The sequence below is a fragment of the Brachyhypopomus gauderio genome, chromosome 20 (assembly GCF_052324685.1).
Source record: "Brachyhypopomus gauderio isolate BG-103 chromosome 20, BGAUD_0.2, whole genome shotgun sequence".
Classification (NCBI taxonomy): domain Eukaryota; kingdom Metazoa; phylum Chordata; class Actinopteri; order Gymnotiformes; family Hypopomidae; genus Brachyhypopomus; species Brachyhypopomus gauderio.
The window spans coordinates 1,181,236-1,205,000 of record NC_135230.1 but is presented as its reverse complement, the minus strand read 5'-3'; the positions used below and the strand labels follow the sequence as shown (position 1 = coordinate 1,205,000).

General features: G+C 39.2%; 1 protein-coding gene across 1 annotated transcript in view; it reads right to left on the bottom strand.

Annotated features, from left to right (window-relative positions):
* LOC143484583 (uncharacterized) overlaps positions 1-2,977 on the bottom strand; it is a 34,601-nt gene extending 31,624 nt beyond the window's left edge. The window contains exons 1-6 of the mRNA XM_076983386.1: positions 2,814-2,977; positions 2,227-2,312; positions 1,934-2,061; positions 584-706; positions 236-414; positions 30-124 (exon numbers count right to left, since the gene is read on the bottom strand). Of these exons, the coding sequence (XP_076839501.1) occupies positions 30-124; positions 236-414; positions 584-706; positions 1,934-2,061; positions 2,227-2,312; positions 2,814-2,977 (775 nt within the window). The remainder of the gene's footprint in view (positions 1-29; positions 125-235; positions 415-583; positions 707-1,933; positions 2,062-2,226; positions 2,313-2,813) is intronic.
* Positions 2,978-23,765: the final 20,788 nt, after the last annotated feature.

Genomic DNA, 23,765 nt, shown 5'->3' with positions numbered 1-23,765 from the left:
AACAGAAAGAGAATTGTAATCATTCTTACTGCTGCTGGTCAGATAAGCCTTTATAGAGTTGTACACATCAGCTGAGGTGAAATTAGTGTTGGAGAAATTATAGTTGTTCCCCAGGACTGACACTCTACACACACACACAAACACGCACAGATAAAAATAATTTAAATGCAGGTCACTTGTTTAGATAACCTAAAGAGGTCACTGTTTTTCTGTAATACAGCAAACACAAACTCACAGTTTCCTATATGACAGACAGGAGGCGGTGTTGAGTTGAGCAGGTCTGATCAGCTGATAGCTGAGGTAGGGCAGGTAGTGAGCCAGATAGACATTAAACCACTGATTTACATCAACCTGAGATGATACACTGAGAGCAAGAGGCCACACACACTCCAGAACTGGAGACTGAACTGGTTGCTGCAGAGAGACAGAGAGAGAGAGTGAAAGAGAGAAAGAAAACAATGATAAATTTACACATGGATTAGTGCACTGAACAAAGATGAGATGAAGAAACAGCAGGAATGAAGAACAAACACGAGACACATGGAGTAGAAAGTCAGAGTGTGTACATGTGTGACAGGCGTACCGTCTGTAGGTACTGGTTGGTTTGGTTGTAGTTGTTGAGGAGTGTGCAGACGTCTGAACTGTTAACTGTTTTTGTCGTGTTCAGGAACTCAGTTATCTGTACTGGAGAGATGGATCCCAGCAGCTACAGAACAGAGAAGAGTCACCCAGGTCATTATAAAGGGAGGGATGTGTGGACAAAATGACTGTATTACTGACTGACCAAATTACTGACATTTTACTCTTAGGATGACCAACATTCTGACCCACTGACTGTAACACTAAAGTTACTACACTACACGCTACAACACTAGACTCTCAAACCTACATGATGTAAACAACTACACTTGGGCTTAAGACTGAACTATCGTACTCAAACTTGTAGGCCTTAAACTGACTCTCAGGCAGTGAGGCACATGTAATAATGCCCTGTGTTATTTATCTACTGACCCTGTGTTACTTAGCTAATGCCCTTATATTTAAATGTTTTCCATTATAGTACTCTTAGATTTTACTGCAGCTTATGTGTTAATACCTTAAACTAAACTACATTTTGTTGAATAGTACACACCTATGAGAGACCAGTCAGGTCTCTAAGGTCTTCAAACAGTAATCTACTGGTGATTCCTAAAAGCCGATTAAAGATCGGTGAGGGTGCCTTTAGCCACTATGGCCCAAAGCTCTGGAACTCTCTTCCTGAAGAGCTCAGAGGCATTTCATCCCTACATAGTTTTAAGAAGAATCTCAAAACCTTCCTGTTTAGATCTGCTTTTAGTTAAGAAACTCTAACTCTGTTCTAATTATTTTAATAGTTTTCCAGATTATTATTATCTTATTTACTTTACTTTTTTTACATTATTTTATTTAGTTACATTTTATGTTATTTTAATATTTATTTTATTACATTATTATTTTATAATTTGTCATTATTTTATTATGTTTATTTCCTTTTTATCTTTAATTTATTTTAACATTTTATATTTGTCTTATCTTTGCTTCCTTTAATTGTTTCTTTTTAATTATTCTGTAAAGCACTTTGAGTTGCATGTATGTATGAAAGGTGCTATACAAATAAAGATTATTATTATTATTATTTATGTTTATGAATACAATAAAGTTTAACTGAGTTCAACTGAATGTCCATCTTAGGTTTGTCATGTAGTAATACCTCTACACAATGTGGGAGATGTAATATTTCCCTGTGTTATCCATCTTAGGTTTGTCATGTAGTAATACCTCTACACAGTGTGGGAGATGTAATATTTCCCTGTGTTATCCATCTTAGGTTTGTCATGTAGTAATACCTCTACACAGTGTGGGAGATGTAATATTTCCCTGTGTTATACATCTTAGGTTTGTCATGTAGAAATACCTCTTTTAGTCGGTTGGCTGGGATGAGGGAAAGGAAGACGCTCAGATCAGGGAATTCAGATCTCAGGAAGGTGTTGTGGAGGAAGAGATAGAAGCTTCCTCCAGTGTAGCAACGCAATCCATTCGGTCCTGCAAAACACAGCCAACATTCAATGAAAGAAAAACGGTATGTGTCTATAATCTTACTTATATTTGTACATATTTCAAATTTACTTCTGGTAATGTATGTATTACCACTTGTGTATGTAGGTATGTATTATTATTTGTTTAATGTCAGGGGTTTGGGTGCTGTACCAGTGAGGAGCTGTAAGATGCTGGTGAAGATCTGAGTCTGTGTGCTGCTACTGAGATTAGATCCCACAGAGTCCAAACTGTTCACTCTGTTTCAGACAAGAAACATTACAGCCATGACACACAAACAAGAGAGAACAAACTTTGCTTTCTTGGGATCTGAACGACCACTATGGATAGTGCAACTGGCTTCGTTCAAAACATCACACCAAACAATATCTCCACTTGTAACATTGATGTAATGTTGAAAGATATTTTCAAAAGAGGCACTCGGCCTATTTTATGTAAATAAAAAAAAGCATTTATTTCAGACCCAGAGCTGATGAAGTTTTGATATAGTTGATGAAGTTTTGTGGTGTATGTTCAGGTGTGTGTGTAGATTGCCAAAAGAGAGGATGAGAGCTTAAATGGACTTGTCAAAAGCATTAACGCTAACCCTAACCTAACCTTAACACTAACCCTAACACTAACCCTAAACCTAAACCTAAACATGAACCCTACAATTATTAAAATAAAACATAAAGAAGAACAATTAAAAGTCTATTATTTCACAACTAAAATCAGAAAAAAGAACATCTGAATTCACTCACATTATAGTATAGCCGGTGCAGGTGATGTCTGAAGTTGCATTAATGAACATTGCAGCAGTGAAACTGGGGAGTAGAGGAACCAGCTTCACAGTAAACCACTCAGTCCAGTTTGAGATCACAAACTGTGAAAACTGGGGGCTAATGATCTTGAAGGTTTCATTCATCATTAAGTCTCTTACAGGAGGAATGATGTTAGTAACCTGTAGACACGTGATTTCAAAACAACGTTAATTCTAGATGCATACTACAGATTTATGTTAAACGATTCAGACAAGGAAAGAATGTCAGTTACCCCTTGACTTGTGAGAGCTGTGAGAAACTCATCCACATTGGTGAAAGCATTGCCTGTCTCGAGTCGATTGAAGACTAGGGTCATCTCACTTATGCTGTAAAGTGCTCCAGAACTGAGAGTGAATTGAGCTACTTCACTGGGGCTCATAGCCTCCAGGTATCCAAACTGCAAAAGGACACAGCAACAAATCACTGAGAAATCTGCTATATCATGGGCAATGGCAACCCCGACCAAACAAGAGTTAGACCAAGCCACATAATTCCCACACTGTACAACATTGCATATAGAGATTGAAGCTTGTCTAAGCTACCAAAGAGAGGTAGTGAGAGTGTGAGAAACTAACAGACTGTACTTGAGATAGTCTGAGACAGTCAGTAATGTGAGACAGAATAAGGCAATGTCTATCAGGGAGGATGATTTATTTCAGCATTTTTTTGCATTTTCTTGAGAGAGATAGACTAAGAGCTAATTACATTTGTGTCAAAGGGAATTGGCCAAGGTGAGTGATTGAGCACTGGACACACGTCAAATATTAGCAGCCACATTTTTAGCAAGAGAAATATCAGCATTTATTCATATAAGAAGTGTGCTGAGTAGTGTTCAAAAAGCTATGTACGTACAATGGTACATAAGAGAGTTCAGATCTCCCCAAGAAAAACCCAAGTTAGAACTATGTTAAAAATATATAAAATGACCCTGAGTCCTATGTTTAAAAGGCAATGTCCTCTAGAGAATGAAAGACAGAGATTTACCATATTGATGAACTCTTTAAGATCAGAGGTGGACACGTAGGCGGATAGCAAACCGAAGTTTGAGTCGAGCCAGCTGGTATACGTTTGGTTGTTCAATTTGCAGGCTGCATGAAACCATGTGGACAAGTGAATATAGCATTAAAACAGGACGAAGATGAGAAACATGTGGTGCTGGTTTAAATCTTAACTACAGTGTTGAGTTGAAGACAAGTAACTTACATGGATTATTCGATTGCTGCAATGTCTGCTTTAGGTAAGATAGCAGAACACCTGCCAGTGCTGGTTTGTTGTTCTCTGGTATGTCAGCCGAAACAAGGTTCAGTCCTTGAACACTGAAAGGAAGTAAAAAGATCTGGCTTTAAAAGATCATAACAGATTCAGAGGCACCAAAAGGCAAAGCAATACCATCATTTCTGTAAAGGAAGCATTCATTCTATTGAAAAAAAAGTGCGCATCAAAATCTATCATGAATTAAGTGGTGTACATAAATGTTTTAATGTACTTTTGTAAGTAACTTTGACAAGATGTTATTCTAGGTACAGATTTAAAATCACTTACATTTCCGCATAGTTGATGCATGCCATGTTTGATGTTGCAATAGTGAGCATCTCAGAAGTGATACTGGCAAGGATTGGCTTGAGATTTACAGTGAACCATGCAGTCCAGTTGTAGGTATTAAACGATGAAAACTGCACGCTGATGATCCTGAAGGTTGCATTCATCATAAGGTCTCTCACAGGAGATGAGATGTTAAGAGGCTGCAGAGAGAAACAAGCCCAGATGTGGCAAAGGGACTTTAAGTAAGTGGTTTTCCTACTGATCTATCCTTCAATGTCATTGCAAGGCTGATTCCTTCTATAGAATACAAACAAGGAAAGAATGTCAGTTACCCCTTGAGATGTAGATGTGAGAGCTGTGAAAAACTCATCCACATTGGTGAAAGCATTGCCTGTGTCGAGTCGATTGAAGACTAGGGTCATCTCACTTATGCTGTAAAGTGCTCCAGAACTGAGAGTGAATTGAGCTACTTCACTGGGGCTCATAGCCTCCAGGTATCCAAACTGCAAAAGGACACAGCAACAAATCACTGAGAAATCTGCTATATCATGGGCAATGGCAACCCCGACCAAACAAGAGTTAGACCAAGCCACATAATTCCCACACTGTACAACATTGCATATAGAGATTGAAGCTCGTCTAAGCTACCAAAGAGAGGTAGTGAGAGTGTGAGAAACTAACAGACTGTACTTGAGATAGCCTGAGACACTCAGTAATGTGAGACAGAATAAGGCAATGTCTATCAGGGAGGATGATTTATTTCAGCATTTTTTGCATTTTCTTGAGAGAGATAGACTAAGAGCTAATTACATTTGTGTCAAAGGGAATTGGCCAAGGTGAGTGATTGAGCACTGGACACACGTCAAATATTAGCAGCCACATTTTTAGCAGCCACATTTTTAGCAAGAGAAATATCAGCATTTATTCATATAAGAAGTGTGCTGAGTAGTGTTCAAAAAGCTATGTACGTACAATGGTACATAAGAGAGTTCAGATCTCCCCAAGAAAAACCCAAGTTAGAACTATGTAAAAAATATATAAAATGTCCCTGAGTCCTATGTTTAAAAGGCAATGTCCTCTAGAGAATGAAAGACAGAGATTTACCATATTGATGAACTCTTTAAGATCAGAGGTGGACACGTAGGCGGATAGCAAACCGAAGTTTGAGTCGAGCCAGCTGGTATACGTTTGGTTGTTCAATTTGCAGGCTGCATGAAACCATGTGGACAAGTGAATATAGCATTAAAACAGGACGAAGATGAGAAACATGTGGTGCTGGTTTAAATCTTAACTACAGTGTTGAGTTGAAGACAAGTAACTTACATGGATTATTCGATTGCTGCAATGTCTGCTTTAGGTAAGATAGCAGAACACCTGCCAGTGCTGGTTTGTTGTTCTCTGGTATGTCAGCCGAAACAAGGTTCAGTCCTTGAACACTGAAAGGAAGTAAAAAGATCTGGCTTTAAAAGATCATAACAGATTCAGAGGCACCAAAAGGCAAAGCAATACCATCATTTCTGTAAAGGAAACATTCATTCTATTGAAAAAAAAGTGCGCATCAAAATCGATCATGAATTAAGTGGTGTACATAAATGTTTTAATGTACTTTTGTAAGTAACTTTGACAAGATGTTATTCTAGGTACAGATTTAAAATCACTTACATTTCCGCATAGTTGATGCATGCCATGTTTGATGTTGCAATAGTGAGCATCTCAGAAGTGATACTGGCAAGGATTGGCTTGAGATTTACAGTGAACCATGCAGTCCAGTTGTAGGTATTAAACGATGAAAACTGCACGCTGATGATCCTGAAGGTTGCATTCATCACAAGGTCTCTCACAGGAGATGAGATGTTAAGAGGCTGCAGAGAGAAACAAGCCCAGATGTGGCAAAGGGACTTTAAGTAAGTGGTTTTCCTACTGATCTATCCTTCAATGTCATTGCAAGGCTGATTCCTTCTATAGAATACAAACAAGGAAAGAATGTCAGTTACCCCTTGAGATGTAGATGTGAGAGCTGTGAAAAACTCATCCACATTGGTGAAAGCATTGCCTGTCTCGAGTCGATTGAAGACTAGGGTCATCTCACTTATGCTGTAAAGTGGTCCAGAACTGAGAGTGAATTGAGCTACTTCACTGGGGCTCATAGCCTCCAGGCATCCAAACTGCAAAAGGACACAGCAACAAATCACTGAGAAATCTGCTATATCATGGGCAATGGCAACCTCGACCAAACAAGAGTTAGACCAAGCCACATAATTCCCACACTGTACAACATTGCATATAGAGATTGAAGCTCGTCTAAGCTACCAAAGAGAGGTAGTGAGAGTGTGAGAAACTAACAGACTGTACTTGAGATAGTCTGAGACAGTCAGTAATGTGAGACAGAATAAGGCAATGTCTATCAGGGAGCATGATTTATTTCAGCATTTTTTTGCATTTTCTTGAGAGAGATAGACTAAGAGCTAATTACATTTGTGTCAAAGGGAATTGGCCAAGGTGAGTGATTGAGCACTGGACACACGTCAAATATTAGCAGCCACATTTTTAGCAAGAGAAATATCAGCATTTATTCATATAAGAAGTGTGCTGAGTAGTGTTCAAAAAGCTATGTACGTACAATGGTACATAAGAGAGGTCAGATCTCCCCAAGAAAAACCCAAGTTAGAACTATGTTAAAAATATATAAAATGACCCTGAGTCCTATGTTTAAAAGGCAATGTCCTCTAGAGAATGAAAGACAGAGATTTACCATATTGATGAACTCTTTAAGATCAGAGGTGGACACGTAGGCGGATAACAAACCAAAGTTTGAGTCGAGCCAGCTGGTATACGTTTGGTTGTTCAATCTGCAGGCTGCATGAAACCATGTGGACAAGTGAATATAGCATTAAAACAGGACGAAGATGAGAAACATGTGGTGCTGGTTTAAATCTTAACTACAGTGTTGAGTTGAAGACAAGTAACTTACATGGATTATTCGATTGCTGCAATGTCTGCTTTAGGTAAGATAGCAGAACACCTGCCAGTGCTGGTTTGTTGTTCTCTGGTATGTCAGCCGAAACAAGGTTCAGTCCTTGAACACTGAAAGGAAGTAAAACGATCTGGCTTTAAAAGATCATAACAGATTCAGAGGCACCAAAAGGCAAAGGAATACCATCATTTCTGTAAAGGAAACATTCATTCTATTGAAAAAAAACTGCGCATCAAAATCTATCATGAATTAAGTGGTGTACATAAATGTTTTAAATGTACTTTTGTAAGTAACTCTGACAAGATGTTATTCTAGGTACAGATTTAAAATCACTTACATTTCCGCATAGTTGATGCATGCCATGTTTGATGTTGCAATAGTGAGCATCTCAGAAGTGATACTGGCAAGGATTGGCTTGAGATTTACAGTGAACCATGCAGTCCAGTTGTGGGTATTAAACGATGAAAACTGCACGCTGATGATCCTGAAGGTTGCATTCATCACAAGGTCTCTCACAGGAGATGAGATGTTAAGAGGCTGCAGAGAGAAACAAGCCCAGATGTGGCAAAGGGACTTTAAGTAAGTGGTTTTCCTACTGATCTATCCTTCAATGTCATTGCAAGGCTGATTCCTTCTATAGAATACAAACAAGGAAAGAATGTCAGTTACCCCTTGAGATGTAGATATGAGAGCTGTGAAAAACTCATCCACATTGGTGAAAGCATTGCCTGTCTCGAGTCGATTGAAGACTAGGGTCATCTCACTTATGCTGTAAAGTGCTCCAGAACTGAGAGTGAATTGAGCTACTTCACTGGGGCTCATAGCCTCCAGGTATCCAAACTGCAAAAGGACACAGCAACAAATCACTGAAAAATCTGCTATATCATGGGCAATGGCAACCCCGACCAAACAAGAGTTAGACCAAGCCACATAATTCCCACACTGTACAACATTGCATATAGAGATTGAAGCTCGTCTAAGCTACCAAAGAGAGGTAGTGAGAGTGTGAGAAACTAACAGACTGTACTTGAGATAGTCTGAGACAGTCAGTAAAGTGAGACAGAATAAGGCAATGTCTATCAGGGAGCATGATTTATTTCAGCATTTTTTTGCATTTTCTTGAGAGAGATAGACTAAGAGCTAATTACATTTGTGTCAAAGGGAATTGGCCAAGGTGAGTGATTGAGCACTGGACACACGTCAAATATTAGCAGCCACATTTTTAGCAAGAGAAATATCAGCATTTATTCATATAAGAAGTGTGCTGAGTAGTGTTCAAAAAGCTATGTACGTACAATGATACATAAGAGAGGTCAGATCTCCCCAAGAAAAACCCAAGTTAGAACTATGTTAAAAATATATAAAATGACCCTGAGTCCTATGTTTAAAAGGCAATGTCCTCTAGAGAATGAAAGACAGAGATTTACCATATTGATGAACTCTTTAAGATCAGAGGTGGACACGTAGGCGGATAGCAAACCGAAGTTTGAGTCGAGCCAGCTGGTATACGTTTGGTTGTTCAATTTGCAGGCTGCATGAAACCATGTGGACAAGTGAATATAGCATTAAAACAGGACGAAGATGAGAAACATGTGGTGCTGGTTTAAATCTTAACTACAGTGTTGAGTTGAAGACAAGTAACTTACATGGATTATTCGATTGCTGCAATGTCTGCTTTAGGTAAGATAGCAGAACACCTGCCAGTGCTGGTTTGTTGTTCTCTGGTATGTCAGCCGAAACAAGGTTCAGTCCTTGAACACTGAAAGGAAGTAAAAAGATCTGGCTTTAAAAGATCATAACAGATTCAGAGGCACCAAAAGGCAAAGCAATACCATCATTTCTGTAAAGGAAACATTCATTCTATTGAAAAAAAAGTGCGCATCAAAATCGATCATGAATTAAGTGGTGTACATAAATGTTTTAATGTACTTTTGTAAGTAACTTTGACAAGATGTTATTCTAGGTACAGATTTAAAATCACTTACATTTCCGCATAGTTGATGCATGCCATGTTTGATGTTGCAATAGTGAGCATCTCAGAAGTGATACTGGCAAGGATTGGCTTGAGATTTACAGTGAACCATGCAGTCCAGTTGTAGGTATTAAACGATGAAAACTGCACGCTGATGATCCTGAAGGTTGCATTCATCACAAGGTCTCTCACAGGAGATGAGATGTTAAGAGGCTGCAGAGAGAAACAAGCCCAGATGTGGCAAAGGGACTTTAAGTAAGTGGTTTTCCTACTGATCTATCCTTCAATGTCATTGCAAGGCTGATTCCTTCTATAGAATACAAACAAGGAAAGAATGTCAGTTACCCCTTGAGATGTAGATGTGAGAGCTGTGAAAAACTCATCCACATTGGTGAAAGCATTGCCTGTCTCGAGTCGATTGAAGACTAGGGTCATCTCACTTATGCTGTAAAGTGCTCCAGAACTGAGAGTGAATTGAGCTACTTCACTGGGGCTCATAGCCTCCAGGTCTCCAAACTGCAAAAGGACACAGCAACAAATCACTGAGAAATCTGCTATATCATGGGCAATGGCAACCCCGACCAAACAAGAGTTAGACCAAGCCACATAATTCCCACACTGTACAACATTGCATATAGAGATTGAAGCTCGCCTAAGCTACCAAAGAGAGGTAGTAAGAGTGTGAGAAACTAACAGACTGTACTTGAGATAGTCTGAGACAGTCAGTAATGTGAGACAGAATAAGGCAATGTCTATCAGGGAATATGATTTATTTCAGCATTTTTTGCATGTTCTTGAGAGAGATAGACTAAGAGCTAATTACATTTGTGTCAAAGGGAATTGGCCAAGGTGAGTGATTGAGCACTGGACACACGTCAAATATTAGCAGCCACATTTTTAGCAAGAGAAACATCAGCATTTATTCATATAAGAAGTGTGCTGAGTAGTGTTCAAAAAGCTATGTACGTACAATGGTACATAAGAGAGGTCAGATCTCCCCAAGAAAAACCCAAGTTAGAACTATGTTAAAAATATATAAAATGACCCTGAGTCCTATGTTTAAAAGGCAATGTCCTCTAGAGAATGAAAGACAGAGATTTACCATATTGATGAACTCTTTAAGATCAGAGATGGACACGTAGGCGGATAGCAAACCGAAGTTTGAGTCGAGCCAGCTGGTATACGTTTGGTTGTTCAATTTGCAGGCTGCATGAAACCATGTGGACAAGTGAATATAGCATTAAAACAGGACGAAGATGAGAAACATGTGGTGCTGGTTTAAATCTTAACTACAGTGTTGAGTTGAAGACAAGTAACTTACATGGATTATTCGATTGCTGCAATGTCTGCTTTAGGTAAGATAGCAGAACACCTGCCAGTGCTGGTTTGTTGTTCTCTGGTATGTCAGCCGAAACAAGGTTCAGTCCTTGAACACTGAAAGGAAGTAAAAAGATCTGGCTTTAAAAGATCATAACAGATTCAGAGGCACCAAAAGGCAAAGGAATACCATCATTTCTGTAAAGGAAACATTCATTCTATTGAAAAAAAACTGCGCATCAAAATCTATCATGAATTAAGTGGTGTACATAAATGTTTTAATGTACTTTTGTAAGTAACTCTGACAAGATGTTATTCTAGGTACAGATTTAAAATCACTTACATTTCCGCATAGTTGATGCATGCCATGTTTGATGTTGCAATAGTGAGCATCTCAGAAGTGATACTGGCAAGGATTGGCTTGAGATTTACAGTGAACCATGCAGTCCAGTTGTAGGTATTAAACGATGAAAACTGCACGCTGATGATCCTGAAGGTTGCATTCATCATAAGGTCTCTCACAGGAGATGAGATGTTAAGAGGCTGCAGAGAGAAACAAGCCCAGATGTGGCAAAGGGACTTTAAGTAAGTGGTTTTCCTACTGATCTATCCTTCAATGTCATTGCAAGGCTGATTCCTTCTATAGAATATAAACAAGGAAAGAATGTCAGTTACCCCTTGAGATGTAGATGTGAGAGCTGTGAAAAACTCATCCACATTGGTGAAAGCATTGCCTGTCTCGAGTCGATTGAAGACTAGGGTCATCTCACTTATGCTGTAAAGTGCTCCAGAACTGAGAGTGAATTGAGCTACTTCACTGGGGCTCATAGCCTCCAGGTCTCCAAACTGCAAAAGGACACAGCAACAAATCACTGAGAAATCTGCTATATCATGGGCAATGGCAACCCCGACCAAACAAGAGTTAGACCAAGCCACATAATTCCCACACTGTACAACATTGCATATAGAGATTGAAGCTCGCCTAAGCTACCAAAGAGAGGTAGTAAGAGTGTGAGAAACTAACAGACTGTACTTGAGATAGTCTGAGACAGTCAGTAATGTGAGACAGAATAAGGCAATGTCTATCAGGGAATATGATTTATTTCAGCATTTTTTGCATGTTCTTGAGAGAGATAGACTAAGAGCTAATTACATTTGTGTCAAAGGGAATTGGCCAAGGTGAGTGATTGAGCACTGGACACACGTCAAATATTAGCAGCCACATTTTTAGCAAGAGAAACATCAGCATTTATTCATATAAGAAGTGTGCTGAGTAGTGTTCAAAAAGCTATGTACGTACAATGGTACATAAGAGAGGTCAGATCTCCCCAAGAAAAACCCAAGTTAGAACTATGTTAAAAATATATAAAATGACCCTGAGTCCTATGTTTAAAAGGCAATGTCCTCTAGAGAATGAAAGACAGAGATTTACCATATTGATGAACTCTTTAAGATCAGAGATGGACACGTAGGCGGATAGCAAACCGAAGTTTGAGTCGAGCCAGCTGGTATACGTTTGGTTGTTCAATTTGCAGGCTGCATGAAACCATGTGGACAAGTGAATATAGCATTAAAACAGGACGAAGATGAGAAACATGTGGTGCTGGTTTAAATCTTAACTACAGTGTTGAGTTGAAGACAAGTAACTTACATGGATTATTCGATTGCTGCAATGTCTGCTTTAGGTAAGATAGCAGAACACCTGCCAGTGCTGGTTTGTTGTTCTCTGGTATGTCAGCCGAAACAAGGTTCAGTCCTTGAACACTGAAAGGAAGTAAAAAGATCTGGCTTTAAAAGATCATAACAGATTCAGAGGCACCAAAAGGCAAAGGAATACCATCATTTCTGTAAAGGAAACATTCATTCTATTGAAAAAAAACTGCGCATCAAAATCTATCATGAATTAAGTGGTGTACATAAATGTTTTAATGTACTTTTGTAAGTAACTCTGACAAGATGTTATTCTAGGTACAGATTTAAAATCACTTACATTTCCGCATAGTTGATGCATGCCATGTTTGATGTTGCAATAGTGAGCATCTCAGAAGTGATACTGGCAAGGATTGGCTTGAGATTTACAGTGAACCATGCAGTCCAGTTGTAGGTATTAAACGATGAAAACTGCACGCTGATGATCCTGAAGGTTGCATTCATCATAAGGTCTCTCACAGGAGATGAGATGTTAAGAGGCTGCAGAGAGAAACAAGCCCAGATGTGGCAAAGGGACTTTAAGTAAGTGGTTTTCCTACTGATCTATCCTTCAATGTCATTGCAAGGCTGATTCCTTCTATAGAATATAAACAAGGAAAGAATGTCAGTTACCCCTTGAGATGTAGATGTGAGAGCTGTGAAAAACTCATCCACATTGGTGAAAGCACTGCCTGTCTCGAGTCGATTGAAGACTAGGGTCATCTCACTTATGCTGTAAAGTGCTCCAGAACTGAGAGAGAATTGAGCTACTTCACTGGGGCTCATAGCCTCCAGGTCTCCAAACTGCAAAAGGACACAGCAACAAATCACTGAGAAATCTGCTATATCATGGGCAATGTCAACCCCGACCAAACAAGAGTTAGACCAAGCCACATAATTCCCACACTGTACAACATTGCATATAGAGATTGAAGCTCGTCTAAGCTACCAAAGAGAGGTAGTGAGAGTGTGAGAAACTAACAGACTGTACTTGAGATAGTCTGAGACAGTCAGTAATGGGAGACAGAATAAGGCAATGTCTATCAGGGAGGATGATTTATTTTAGCATTTTTTTGCATTTTCTTGAAAGAGATAGACTAAGAGCTAATTACATTTGTGTCAAAGGGAATTGGCCAAGGTGAGTGATTGAGCACTGGACACATGTCAAATATTAGCAGCCACATTTTTAGCAAGAGAAATATCAGCATTTATTCATATAAGAAGTGTGCTGAGTAGTGTTCAAAAAGCTATGTAGGTACAATGGTACATAAGAGAGGTCAGATCTCCCCAAGAAAAACCCAAGTTAGAACTATGTTAAAAATATATAAAATGACCCTGAGTCCTATGTTTAAAAGGCAATGTCCTCTAGAGAATGAAAGACAGAGATTTACCATATTGATGAACTCTTTAAGATCAGAGATGGACACGTAGGCGGATAGCAAACCGAAGTTTGAGTCGAGCCAGCTGGTATACGTTTGGTTGTTCAATTTGCAGGCTGCATGAAACCATGTGGACAAGTGAATATAGCATTAAAACAGGACGAAGATGAGAAACATGTGGTGCTGGTTTAAATCTTAACTACAGTGTTGAGTTGAAGACAAGTAACTTACATGGATTATTCGATTGCTGCAATGTCTGCTTTAGGTAAGATAGCAGAACACCTGCCAGTGCTGGTTTGTTGTTCTCTGGTATGTCAGCCGAAACAAGGTTCAGTCCTTGAACACTGAAAGGAAGTAAAAAGATCTGGCTTTAAAAGATCATAACAGATTCAAAGGCACCAAAAGGCAAAGGTAAACCATCATTTCTGTAAAGGAAACATTCATTCTATTGAAAAAAAAGTAGGCATCAAAATCTATCATGAATTAAGTGGTGTACATAAATGTTTTAATGTACTTTTGTAAGTAACTCTGACAAGATGTTATTCTAGGTACAGATTTAAAATCACTTACATTTCCGCATAGTTGATGCATGCCATGTTTGATGTTGCAATAGTGAGCATCTCAGAAGTGATACTGGCAAGGATTGGCTTGAGATTTACAGTGAACCATGCAGTCCAGTTGTAGGTATTAAACGATGAAAACTGCACGCTGATGATCCTGAAGGTTGCATTCATCATAAGGTCTCTCACAGGAGATGAGATGTTAAGAGGCTGCAGAGAGAAACAAGCCCAGATGTGGCAAAGGGACTTTAAGTAAGTGGTTTTCCTACTGATCTATCCTTCAATGTCATTGCAAGGCTGATTCCTTCTATAGAATATAAACAAGGAAAGAATGTCAGTTACCCCTTGAGATGTAGATGTGAGAGCTGTGAAAAACTCATCCACATTGGTGAAAGCACTGCCTGTCTCGAGTCGATTGAAGACTAGGGTCATCTCACTTATGCTGTAAAGTGCTCCAGAACTGAGAGTGAATTGAGCTACTTCACTGGGGCTCATAGCCTCCAGGTATCCAAACTGCAAAAGGACACAGCAACAAATCACTGAGAAATCTGCTATATCATGGGCAATGGCAACCCCGACCAAACAAGAGTTAGACCAAGCCACATAATTCCCACACTGTACAACATTGCATATAGAGATTGAAGCTCGTCTAAGCTACCAAAGAGAGGTAGTGAGAGTGTGAGAAACTAACAGACTGTGCTTGAGATAGTCTGAGACAGTCAGTAATGTGAGACAGAATAAGGCAATGTCTATCAGGGAATATGATTTATTTTAGCATTTTTTGCATGTTCTTGAGAGAGATAGACTAAGAGCCAATTACATTTGTGTCAAAGGGAATTGGCCAAGGTGAGTGATTGAGCACTGGACACACGTCAAATATTAGCAGCCACATTTTTAGCAAGAGAAATATCAGCATTTATTCATATAAGAAGTGTGCTGAGTAGTGTTCAAAAAGCTATGTACGTACAATGGTACATAAGAGAGGTCAGCTCTCCCCAAGAAAAACCCAAGTTAGAACTATGTTAAAAATATATAAAATGACCCTGAGTCCTATGTTTAAAAGGCAATGTCCTCTAGAGAATGAAAGACAGAGATTTACCATATTGATGAACTCTTTAAGATCAGAGATGGACACGTAGGCGGATAGCAAACCGAAGTTTGAGTCGAGCCAGCTGGTATACGTTTGGTTGTTCAATTTGCAGGCTGCATGAAACCATGTGGACAAGTGAATATAGCATTAAAACAGGACGAAGATGAGAAACATGTGGTGCTGGTTTAAATCTTAACTACAGTGTTGAGTTGAAGACAAGTAACTTACCTGGATTATTCGATTGCTGCAATGTCTGCTTTAGGTAAGATAGCAGAACACCTGCCAGTGCTGGTTTGTTGTTCTCTGGTATGTCAGCCGAAACAAGGTTCAGTCCTTGAACACTGAAAGGAAGTAAAAAGATCTGGCTTTAAAAGATCATAACAGATTCAGAGGCACCAAAAGGCAAAGGAATACCATCATTTCTGTAAAGGAAACATTCATTCTATTGAAAAAAAAGTAGGCATCAAAATCTATCATGAATTAAGTGGTGTACATAAATGTTTTAATGTACTTTTGTAAGTAACTCTGACAAGATGTTATTCTAGGTACAGATTTAAAATCACTTACATTTCCGCATAGTTGATGCATGCCATGTTTGATGTTGCAATAGTGAGCATCTCAGAAGTGATACTGGCAAGGATTGGCTTGAGATTTACAGTGAACCATGCAGTCCAGTTGTAGGTATTAAACGATGAAAACTGCACGCTGATGATCCTGAAGGTTGCATTCATCATAAGGTCTCTCACAGGAGATGAGATGTTAAGAGGCTGCAGAGAGAAACAAGCCCAGATGTGGCAAAGGGACTTTAAGTAAGTGGTTTTCCTACTGATCTATCCTTCAATGTCATTGCAAGGCTGATTCCTTCTATAGAATACAAACAAGGAAAGAATGTCAGTTACCCTTTGAGTTGTAGATGTGAGAGCTGTGAAAAACTCATCCACATTGGTGAAAGCATTGCCTGTCTCGAGTCGATTGAAGACTAGGGTCATCTCACTTATGCTGTAAAGTGCTCCAGAACTGAGAGAGAATTGAGCTACTTCACTGGGGCTCATAGCCTCCAGGTCTCCAAACTGCAAAAGGACACAGCAACAAATCACTGAGAAATCTGCTATATCATGGGCAATGTCAACCCCGACCAAACAAGAGTTAGACCAAGCCACATAATTCCCACACTGTACAACATTGCATATAGAGATTGAAGCTCGTCTAAGCTACCAAAGAGAGGTAGTGAGAGTGTGAGAAACTAACAGACTGTACTTGAGATAGTCTGAGACAGTCAGTAATGGGAGACAGAATAAGGCAATGTCTATCAGGGAGGATGATTTATTTTAGCATTTTTTTGCATTTTCTTGAAAGAGATAGACTAAGAGCTAATTACATTTGTGTCAAAGGGAATTGGCCAAGGTGAGTGATTGAGCACTGGACACATGTCAAATATTAGCAGCCACATTTTTAGCAAGAGAAATATCAGCATTTATTCATATAAGAAGTGTGCTGAGTAGTGTTCAAAAAGCTTTGTAGGTACAATGGTACATAAGAGAGGTCAGATCTCCCCAAGAAAAACCCAAGTTAGAACTATGTTAAAAATATATAAAATGACCCTGAGTCCTATGTTTAAAAGGCAATGTCCTCTAGAGAATGAAAGACAGAGATTTACCATATTGATGAACTCTTTAAGATCAGAGATGGACACGTAGGCGGATAGCAAACCGAAGTTTGAGTCGAGCCAGCTGGTATACGTTTGGTTGTTCAATTTGCAGGCTGCATGAAACCATGTGGACAAGTGAATATAGCATTAAAACAGGACGAAGATGAGAAACATGTGGTGCTGGTTTAAATCTTAACTACAGTGTTGAGTTGAAGACAAGTAACTTACATGGATTATTCGATTGCTGCAATGTCTGCTTTAGGTAAGATAGCAGAACACCTGCCAGTGCTGGTTTGTTGTTCTCTGGTATGTCAGCCGAAACAAGGTTCAGTCCTTGAACACTGAAAGGAAGTAAAAAGATCTGGCTTTAAAAGATCATAACAGATTCAGAGGCACCAAAAGGCAAAGGTAAACCATCATTTCTGTAAAGGAAACATTCATTCTATTGAAAAAAAAGTAGGCATCAAAATCTATCATGAATTAAGTGGTGTACATAAATGTTTTAATGTACTTTTGTAAGTAACTCTGACAAGATGTTATTCTAGGTACAGATTTAAAATCACTTACATTTCCGCATAGTTGATGCATGCCATGTTTGATGTTGCAATAGTGAGCATCTCAGAAGTGATACTGGCAAGGATTGGCTTGAGATTTACAGTGAACCATGCAGTCCAGTTGTAGGTATTAAACGATGAAAACTGCACGCTGATGATCCTGAAGGTTGCATTCATCATAAGGTCTCTCACAGGAGATGAGATGTTAAGAGGCTGCAGAGAGAAACAAGCCCAGATGTGGCAAAGGGACTTTAAGTAAGTGGTTTTCCTACTGATCTATCCTTCAATGTCATTGCAAGGCTGATTCCTTCTATAGAATACAAACAAGGAAAGAATGTCAGTTACCCCTTGAGTTGTAGATGTGAGAGCTGTGAAAAACTCATCCACATTGGTGAAAGCATTGCCTGTCTCGAGTCGATTGAAGACTAGGGTCATCTCACTTATGCTGTAAAGTGCTCCAGAACTGAGAGAGAATTGAGCTACTTCACTGGGGCTCATAGCCTCCAGGTCTCCAAACTGCAAAAGGACACAGCAACAAATCACTGAGAAATCTGCTATATCATGGGCAATGTCAACCCCGACCAAACAAGAGTTAGACCAAGCCACATAATTCCCACACTGTACAACATTGCATATAGAGATTGAAGCTCGTCTAAGCTACCAAAGAGAGGTAGTGAGAGTGTGAGAAACTAACAGACTGTGCTTGAGATAGTCTGAGACAGTCAGTAATGTGAGACAGAATAAGGCAATGTCTATCAGGGAATATGATTTATTTTAGCATTTTTTGCATGTTCTTGAGAGAGATAGACTAAGAGCCAATTACATTTGTGTCAAAGGGAATTGGCCAAGGTGAGTGATTGAGCACTGGACACACGTCAAATATTAGCAGCCACATTTTTAGCAAGAGAAATATCAGCATTTATTCATATAAGAAGTGTGCTGAGTAGTGTTCAAAAAGCTATGTACGTACAATGGTACATAAGAGAGTTCAGATCTCCCCAAGAAAAACCCAAGTTAGAACTATGTTAAAAATATATAAAATGACCCTGAGTCCTATGTTTAAAAGGCAATGTCCTCTAGAGAATGAAAGACAGAGATTTACCATATTGATGAACTCTTTAAGATCAGAGATGGACACGTAGGCGGATAGCAAACCGAAGTTTGAGTCGAGCCAGCTGGTATACGTTTGGTTGTTCAATTTGCAGGCTGCATGAAACCATGTGGACAAGTGAATATAGCATTAAAACAGGACGAAGATGAGAAACATGTGGTGCTGGTTTAAATCTTAACTACAGTGTTGAGTTGAAGACAAGTAACTTACATGGATTATTCGATTGCTGCAATGTCTGCTTTAGGTAAGATAGCAGAACACCTGCCAGTGCTGGTTTGTTGTTCTCTGGTATGTCAGCCGAAACAAGGTTCAGTCCTTGAACACTGAAAGGAAGTAAAAAGATCTGGCTTTAAAAGATCATAACAGATTCAGAGGCACCAAAAGGCAAAGGAATACCATCATTTCTGTAAAGGAAACATTCATTCTATTGAAAAAAAAGTGCGCATCAAAATCTGTCATGAATTAAATGGTGTACATAAATGTTTTAAGGTACTTTTGTAAGTAACTTTGACAAGATGTTATTCCAGGTACAGATTTAAAATCACTTACATTTCCGCATAGTTGATGCATGCCATGTTTGATGTTGCAATAGTGAGCATCTCAGAAGTGATACTGGCAAGGATTGGCTTGAGATTTACAGTGAACCATGCAGTCCAGTTGTAGGTATTAAACGATGAAAACTGCACACTGATGATCCTGAAGGTAGCATTCATCATAAGGTCTCTCACAGGAGATGTGATGTTAAGAGGCTGCAGAGAGAAACAAGCCCAGATGTGGCAAAGGGACTTTAAGTAAGTGGTTTTCCTACTGATCTATCCTTCAATATCATTGCAAGGCTGATTCCTTCTATAGAATACAAACAAGGAAAGAATGTCAGTTACCCCTTGAGATGTAGATGTGAGAGCTGTGAAAAACTCATCCACATTGGTGAAAGCATTGTCTGTCTCGAGTCGATTGAAGACTAGGGTCATCTCACTTATGCTGTAAAGTGCTCCAGAACTGAGAGTGAATTGAGCTACTTCACTGGGGCTCATAGCCTCCAGGTCTCCAAACTGCAAAAGGACACAGCAACAAATCACTGAGAAATCTGCTATATCATGGGCAATGGCAACCCTGACCAAACAAGAGTTAGACCAAGCCACATAATTCCCACACTGTACAACATTGCATATAGAGATTGAAGCTCGTCTAAGCTACCAAAGAGAGGTAGTGAGAGTGTGAGAAACTAACAGACTGTACTTGAGATAGTCTGAGACAGTCAGTAATGTAAAACAGAATAAGGCAATGTCTATCAGGGAGGATGATTTATTTCAGCATTTTTTGCATGTTCTTGAGAGAGATAGACTAAGAGCCAATTACATTTGTGTCAAAGGGAATTGGCCAAGGTGAGTGATTGAGCAGTGGACACACGTCAAATATTAGCAGCCTCATTTTTTAGCAAGAGAAATATCAGCATTTATTCATATAAGAAGTGTGCTGAGTAGTGTTCAAAAAGCTATGTACGTACAATGGTACATAAGAGAGGTCAGATCTCCCCAAGAAAAACCCAAGTTAGAACTATGTTAAAAATATATAAAATGACCCTGAGTCCTATGTTTAAAAGGCAATGTCCTCTAGAGAATGAAAGACAGAGATTTACCATATTGATGAACTCTTTAAGATCAGAGATGGACACGTAGGCGGATAGCAAACCGAAGTTTGAGTCGAGCCAGCTGGTATACGTTTGGTTGGTCAATTTGCAGGCTGCATGAAACCATGTGGACAAGTGAATATAGCATTAAAACAGGACGAAGATGAGAAACATGTTGTGCTGGTTTAAATCTTAACTACAGTGTTGAGTTGAAGACAAGTAACTTACATGGATTATTCGATTGCTGCAATGTCTGCTTCAGGTAAGAAAGCAGAACACCTGCCAGTGCTGGTTTGTTGTTCTCTGGTATGTCAGCCGAAACAAGGTTCAGTCCTTGAACACTGAAAGGAAGTAAAAAGATCTGGCTTTAAAAGATCATAACAGATTCAGAGGCACCAAAAGGCAAAGGAATACCATCATTTCTGTAAAGGAAACATTCATTCTATTGAAAAAATACTGCGCATCAAAATCTATCATGAATTAAGTGGTGTACATAAATGTTTTAATGTACTTTTGTAAGTAACTCTGACAAGATGTTATTCTAGGTACAGATTTAAAATCACTTACATTTCCGCATAGTTGATGCATGCCATGTTTGATGTTGCAATAGTGAGCATCTCAGAAGTGATACTGGCAAGGATTGGCTTGAGATTTACAGTGAACCATGCAGTCCAGTTGTAGGTATTAAACGATGAAAACTGCACGCTGATGATCCTGAAGGTTGCATTCATCATAAGGTCTCTCACAGGAGATGAGATGTTAAGAGGCTGCAGAGAGAAACAAGCCCAGATGTGGCAAAGGGACTTTAAGTAAGTGGTTTTCCTACTGATCTATCCTTCAATGTCATTGCAAGGCTGATTTCTTCTATAGAATACAAACAAGGAAAGAATGTCAGTTACCCTTTGAGATGTAGATGTGAGAGCTGTGAAAAACTCATCCACATTGGTGAAAGCATTGTCTGTCTCGAGTCGATTGAAGACTAGGGTCATCTCACTTATGCTGTAAAGTGCTCCAGAACTGAGAGTGAATTGAGCTACTTCACTGGGGCTCATAGCCTCCAGGTCTCCAAACTGCAAAAGGACACAGCAACAAATCACTGAGAAATCTGCTATATCATGGGCAATGGCAACCCCGACCAAACAAGAGTTAGACCAAGCCATATAATTCCCACACTGTACAACATTGCATATAGAGATTGAAGCTCGTCTAAGCTACCAAAGAGAGGTAGTGAGAGTGTGAGAAACTAACAGACTGTACTTGAGATAGTCTGAGACAGTCAGTAATGTGAGACAGAATAAGGCAATGTCTATCAGGGAGGATGATTTATTTCAGCATTTTTTTGCATTTTCTTGAGAGAGATAGACTAAGAGTTAATTACATTTGTGTCAAAGGGAATTGGCCAAGGTGAGTGATTGAGCACTGGACACACGTCAAATATTAGCAGCCACATTTTTAGCAGGAGAAATATCAGCATTTATTCATATAAGAAGTGTGCTAAGTAGTGTTCAAAAAGCTATGTACGTACAATGGTACATAAGAGAGTTCAGATCTCCCCAAGAAAAACCCAAGTTAGAACTATGTTAAAAATATATAAAATGACCCTGAGTCCTATGTTTAAAAGGCAATGTCCTCTAGAGAATGAAAGACAGAGATTTACCATATTGATGAACTCTTTAAGATCAGAGATGGACACGTAGGCGGATAGCAAACCGAAGTTTGAGTCGAGCCAGCTGGTATACGTTTGGTTGTTCAATTTGCAGGCTGCATGAAACCATGTGGACAAGTGAATATAGCATTAAAACAGGACGAAGATGAGAAACATGTGGTGCTGGTTTAAATCTTAACTACAGTGTTGAGTTGAAGACAAGTAACTTACATGGATTATTCGATTGCTGCAATGTCTGCTTTAGGTAAGATAGCAGAACACCTGCCAGTGCTGGTTTGTTGTTCTCTGGTATGTCAGCCGAAACAAGGTTCAGTCCTTGAACACTGAAAGGAAGTAAAAAGATCTGGCTTTAAAAGATCATAACAGATTCAGAGGCACCAAAAGGCAAAGGAATACCATCATTTCTGTAAAGGAAACATTCATTCTATTGAAAAAAAACTGCGCATCAAAATCTATCATGAATTAAGTGGTGTACATAAATGTTTTAATGTACTTTTGTAAGTAACTCTGACAAGATGTTATTCTAGGTACAGATTTAAAATCACTTACATTTCCGCATAGTTGATGCATGCCATGTTTGATGTTGCAATAGTGAGCATCTCAGAAGTGATACTGGCAAGGATTGGCTTGAGATTTACAGTGAACCATGCAGTCCAGTTGTAGGTATTAAACGATGAAAACTGCACGCTGATGATCCTGAAGGTTGCATTCATCATAAGGTCTCTCACAGGAGATGAGATGTTAAGAGGCTGCAGAGAGAAACAAGCCCAGATGTGGCAAAGGGACTTTAAGTAAGTGGTTTTCCTACTGATCTATCCTTCAATGTCATTGCAAGGCTGATTTCTTCTATAGAATACAAACAAGGAAAGAATGTCAGTTACCCTTTGAGATGTAGATGTGAGAGCTGTGAAAAACTCATCCACATTGGTGAAAGCATTGTCTGTCTCGAGTCGATTGAAGACTAGGGTCATCTCACTTATGCTGTAAAGTGCTCCAGAACTGAGAGTGAATTGAGCTACTTCACTGGGGCTCATAGCCTCCAGGTCTCCAAACTGCAAAAGGACACAGCAACAAATCACTGAGAAATCTGCTATATCATGGGCAATGGCAACCCTGACCAAACAAGAGTTAGACCAAGCCACATAATTCCCACACTGTACAACATTGCATATAGAGATTGAAGCTCGTCTAAGCTACCAAAGAGAGGTAGTGAGAGTGTGAGAAACTAACAGACTGTACTTGAGATAGTCTGAGACAGTCAGTAATGTGAGACAGAATAAGGCAATGTCTATCAGGGAGGATGATTTATTTCAGCATTTTTTGCATTTTCTTGAGAGAGATAGACTAAGAGCTAATTACATTTGTGTCAAAGGGAATTGGTAAAGGTGAGTGATTGAGCACTGGACACACGTCAAATATTAGCAGCCTCATTTTTTAGCAAGAGAAATATCAGCATTTATTCATATAAGAAGTGTGCTGAGTAGTGTTCAAAAAGCTATGTACGTACAATGGTACATAAGAGAGGTCAGATCTCCCCAAGAAAAACCCAAGTTAGAACTATGTTAAAAATATATAAAATGACCCTGAGTCCTATGTTTAAAAGGCAATGTCCTCTAGAGAATGAAAGACAGAGATTTACCATATTGATGAACTCTTTAAGATCAGAGATGGACACGTAGGCGGATAGCAAACCGAAGTTTGAGTTGAGCCAGCTGGTATACGTTTGGTTGGTCAATTTGCAGGCTGCATGAAACCATGTG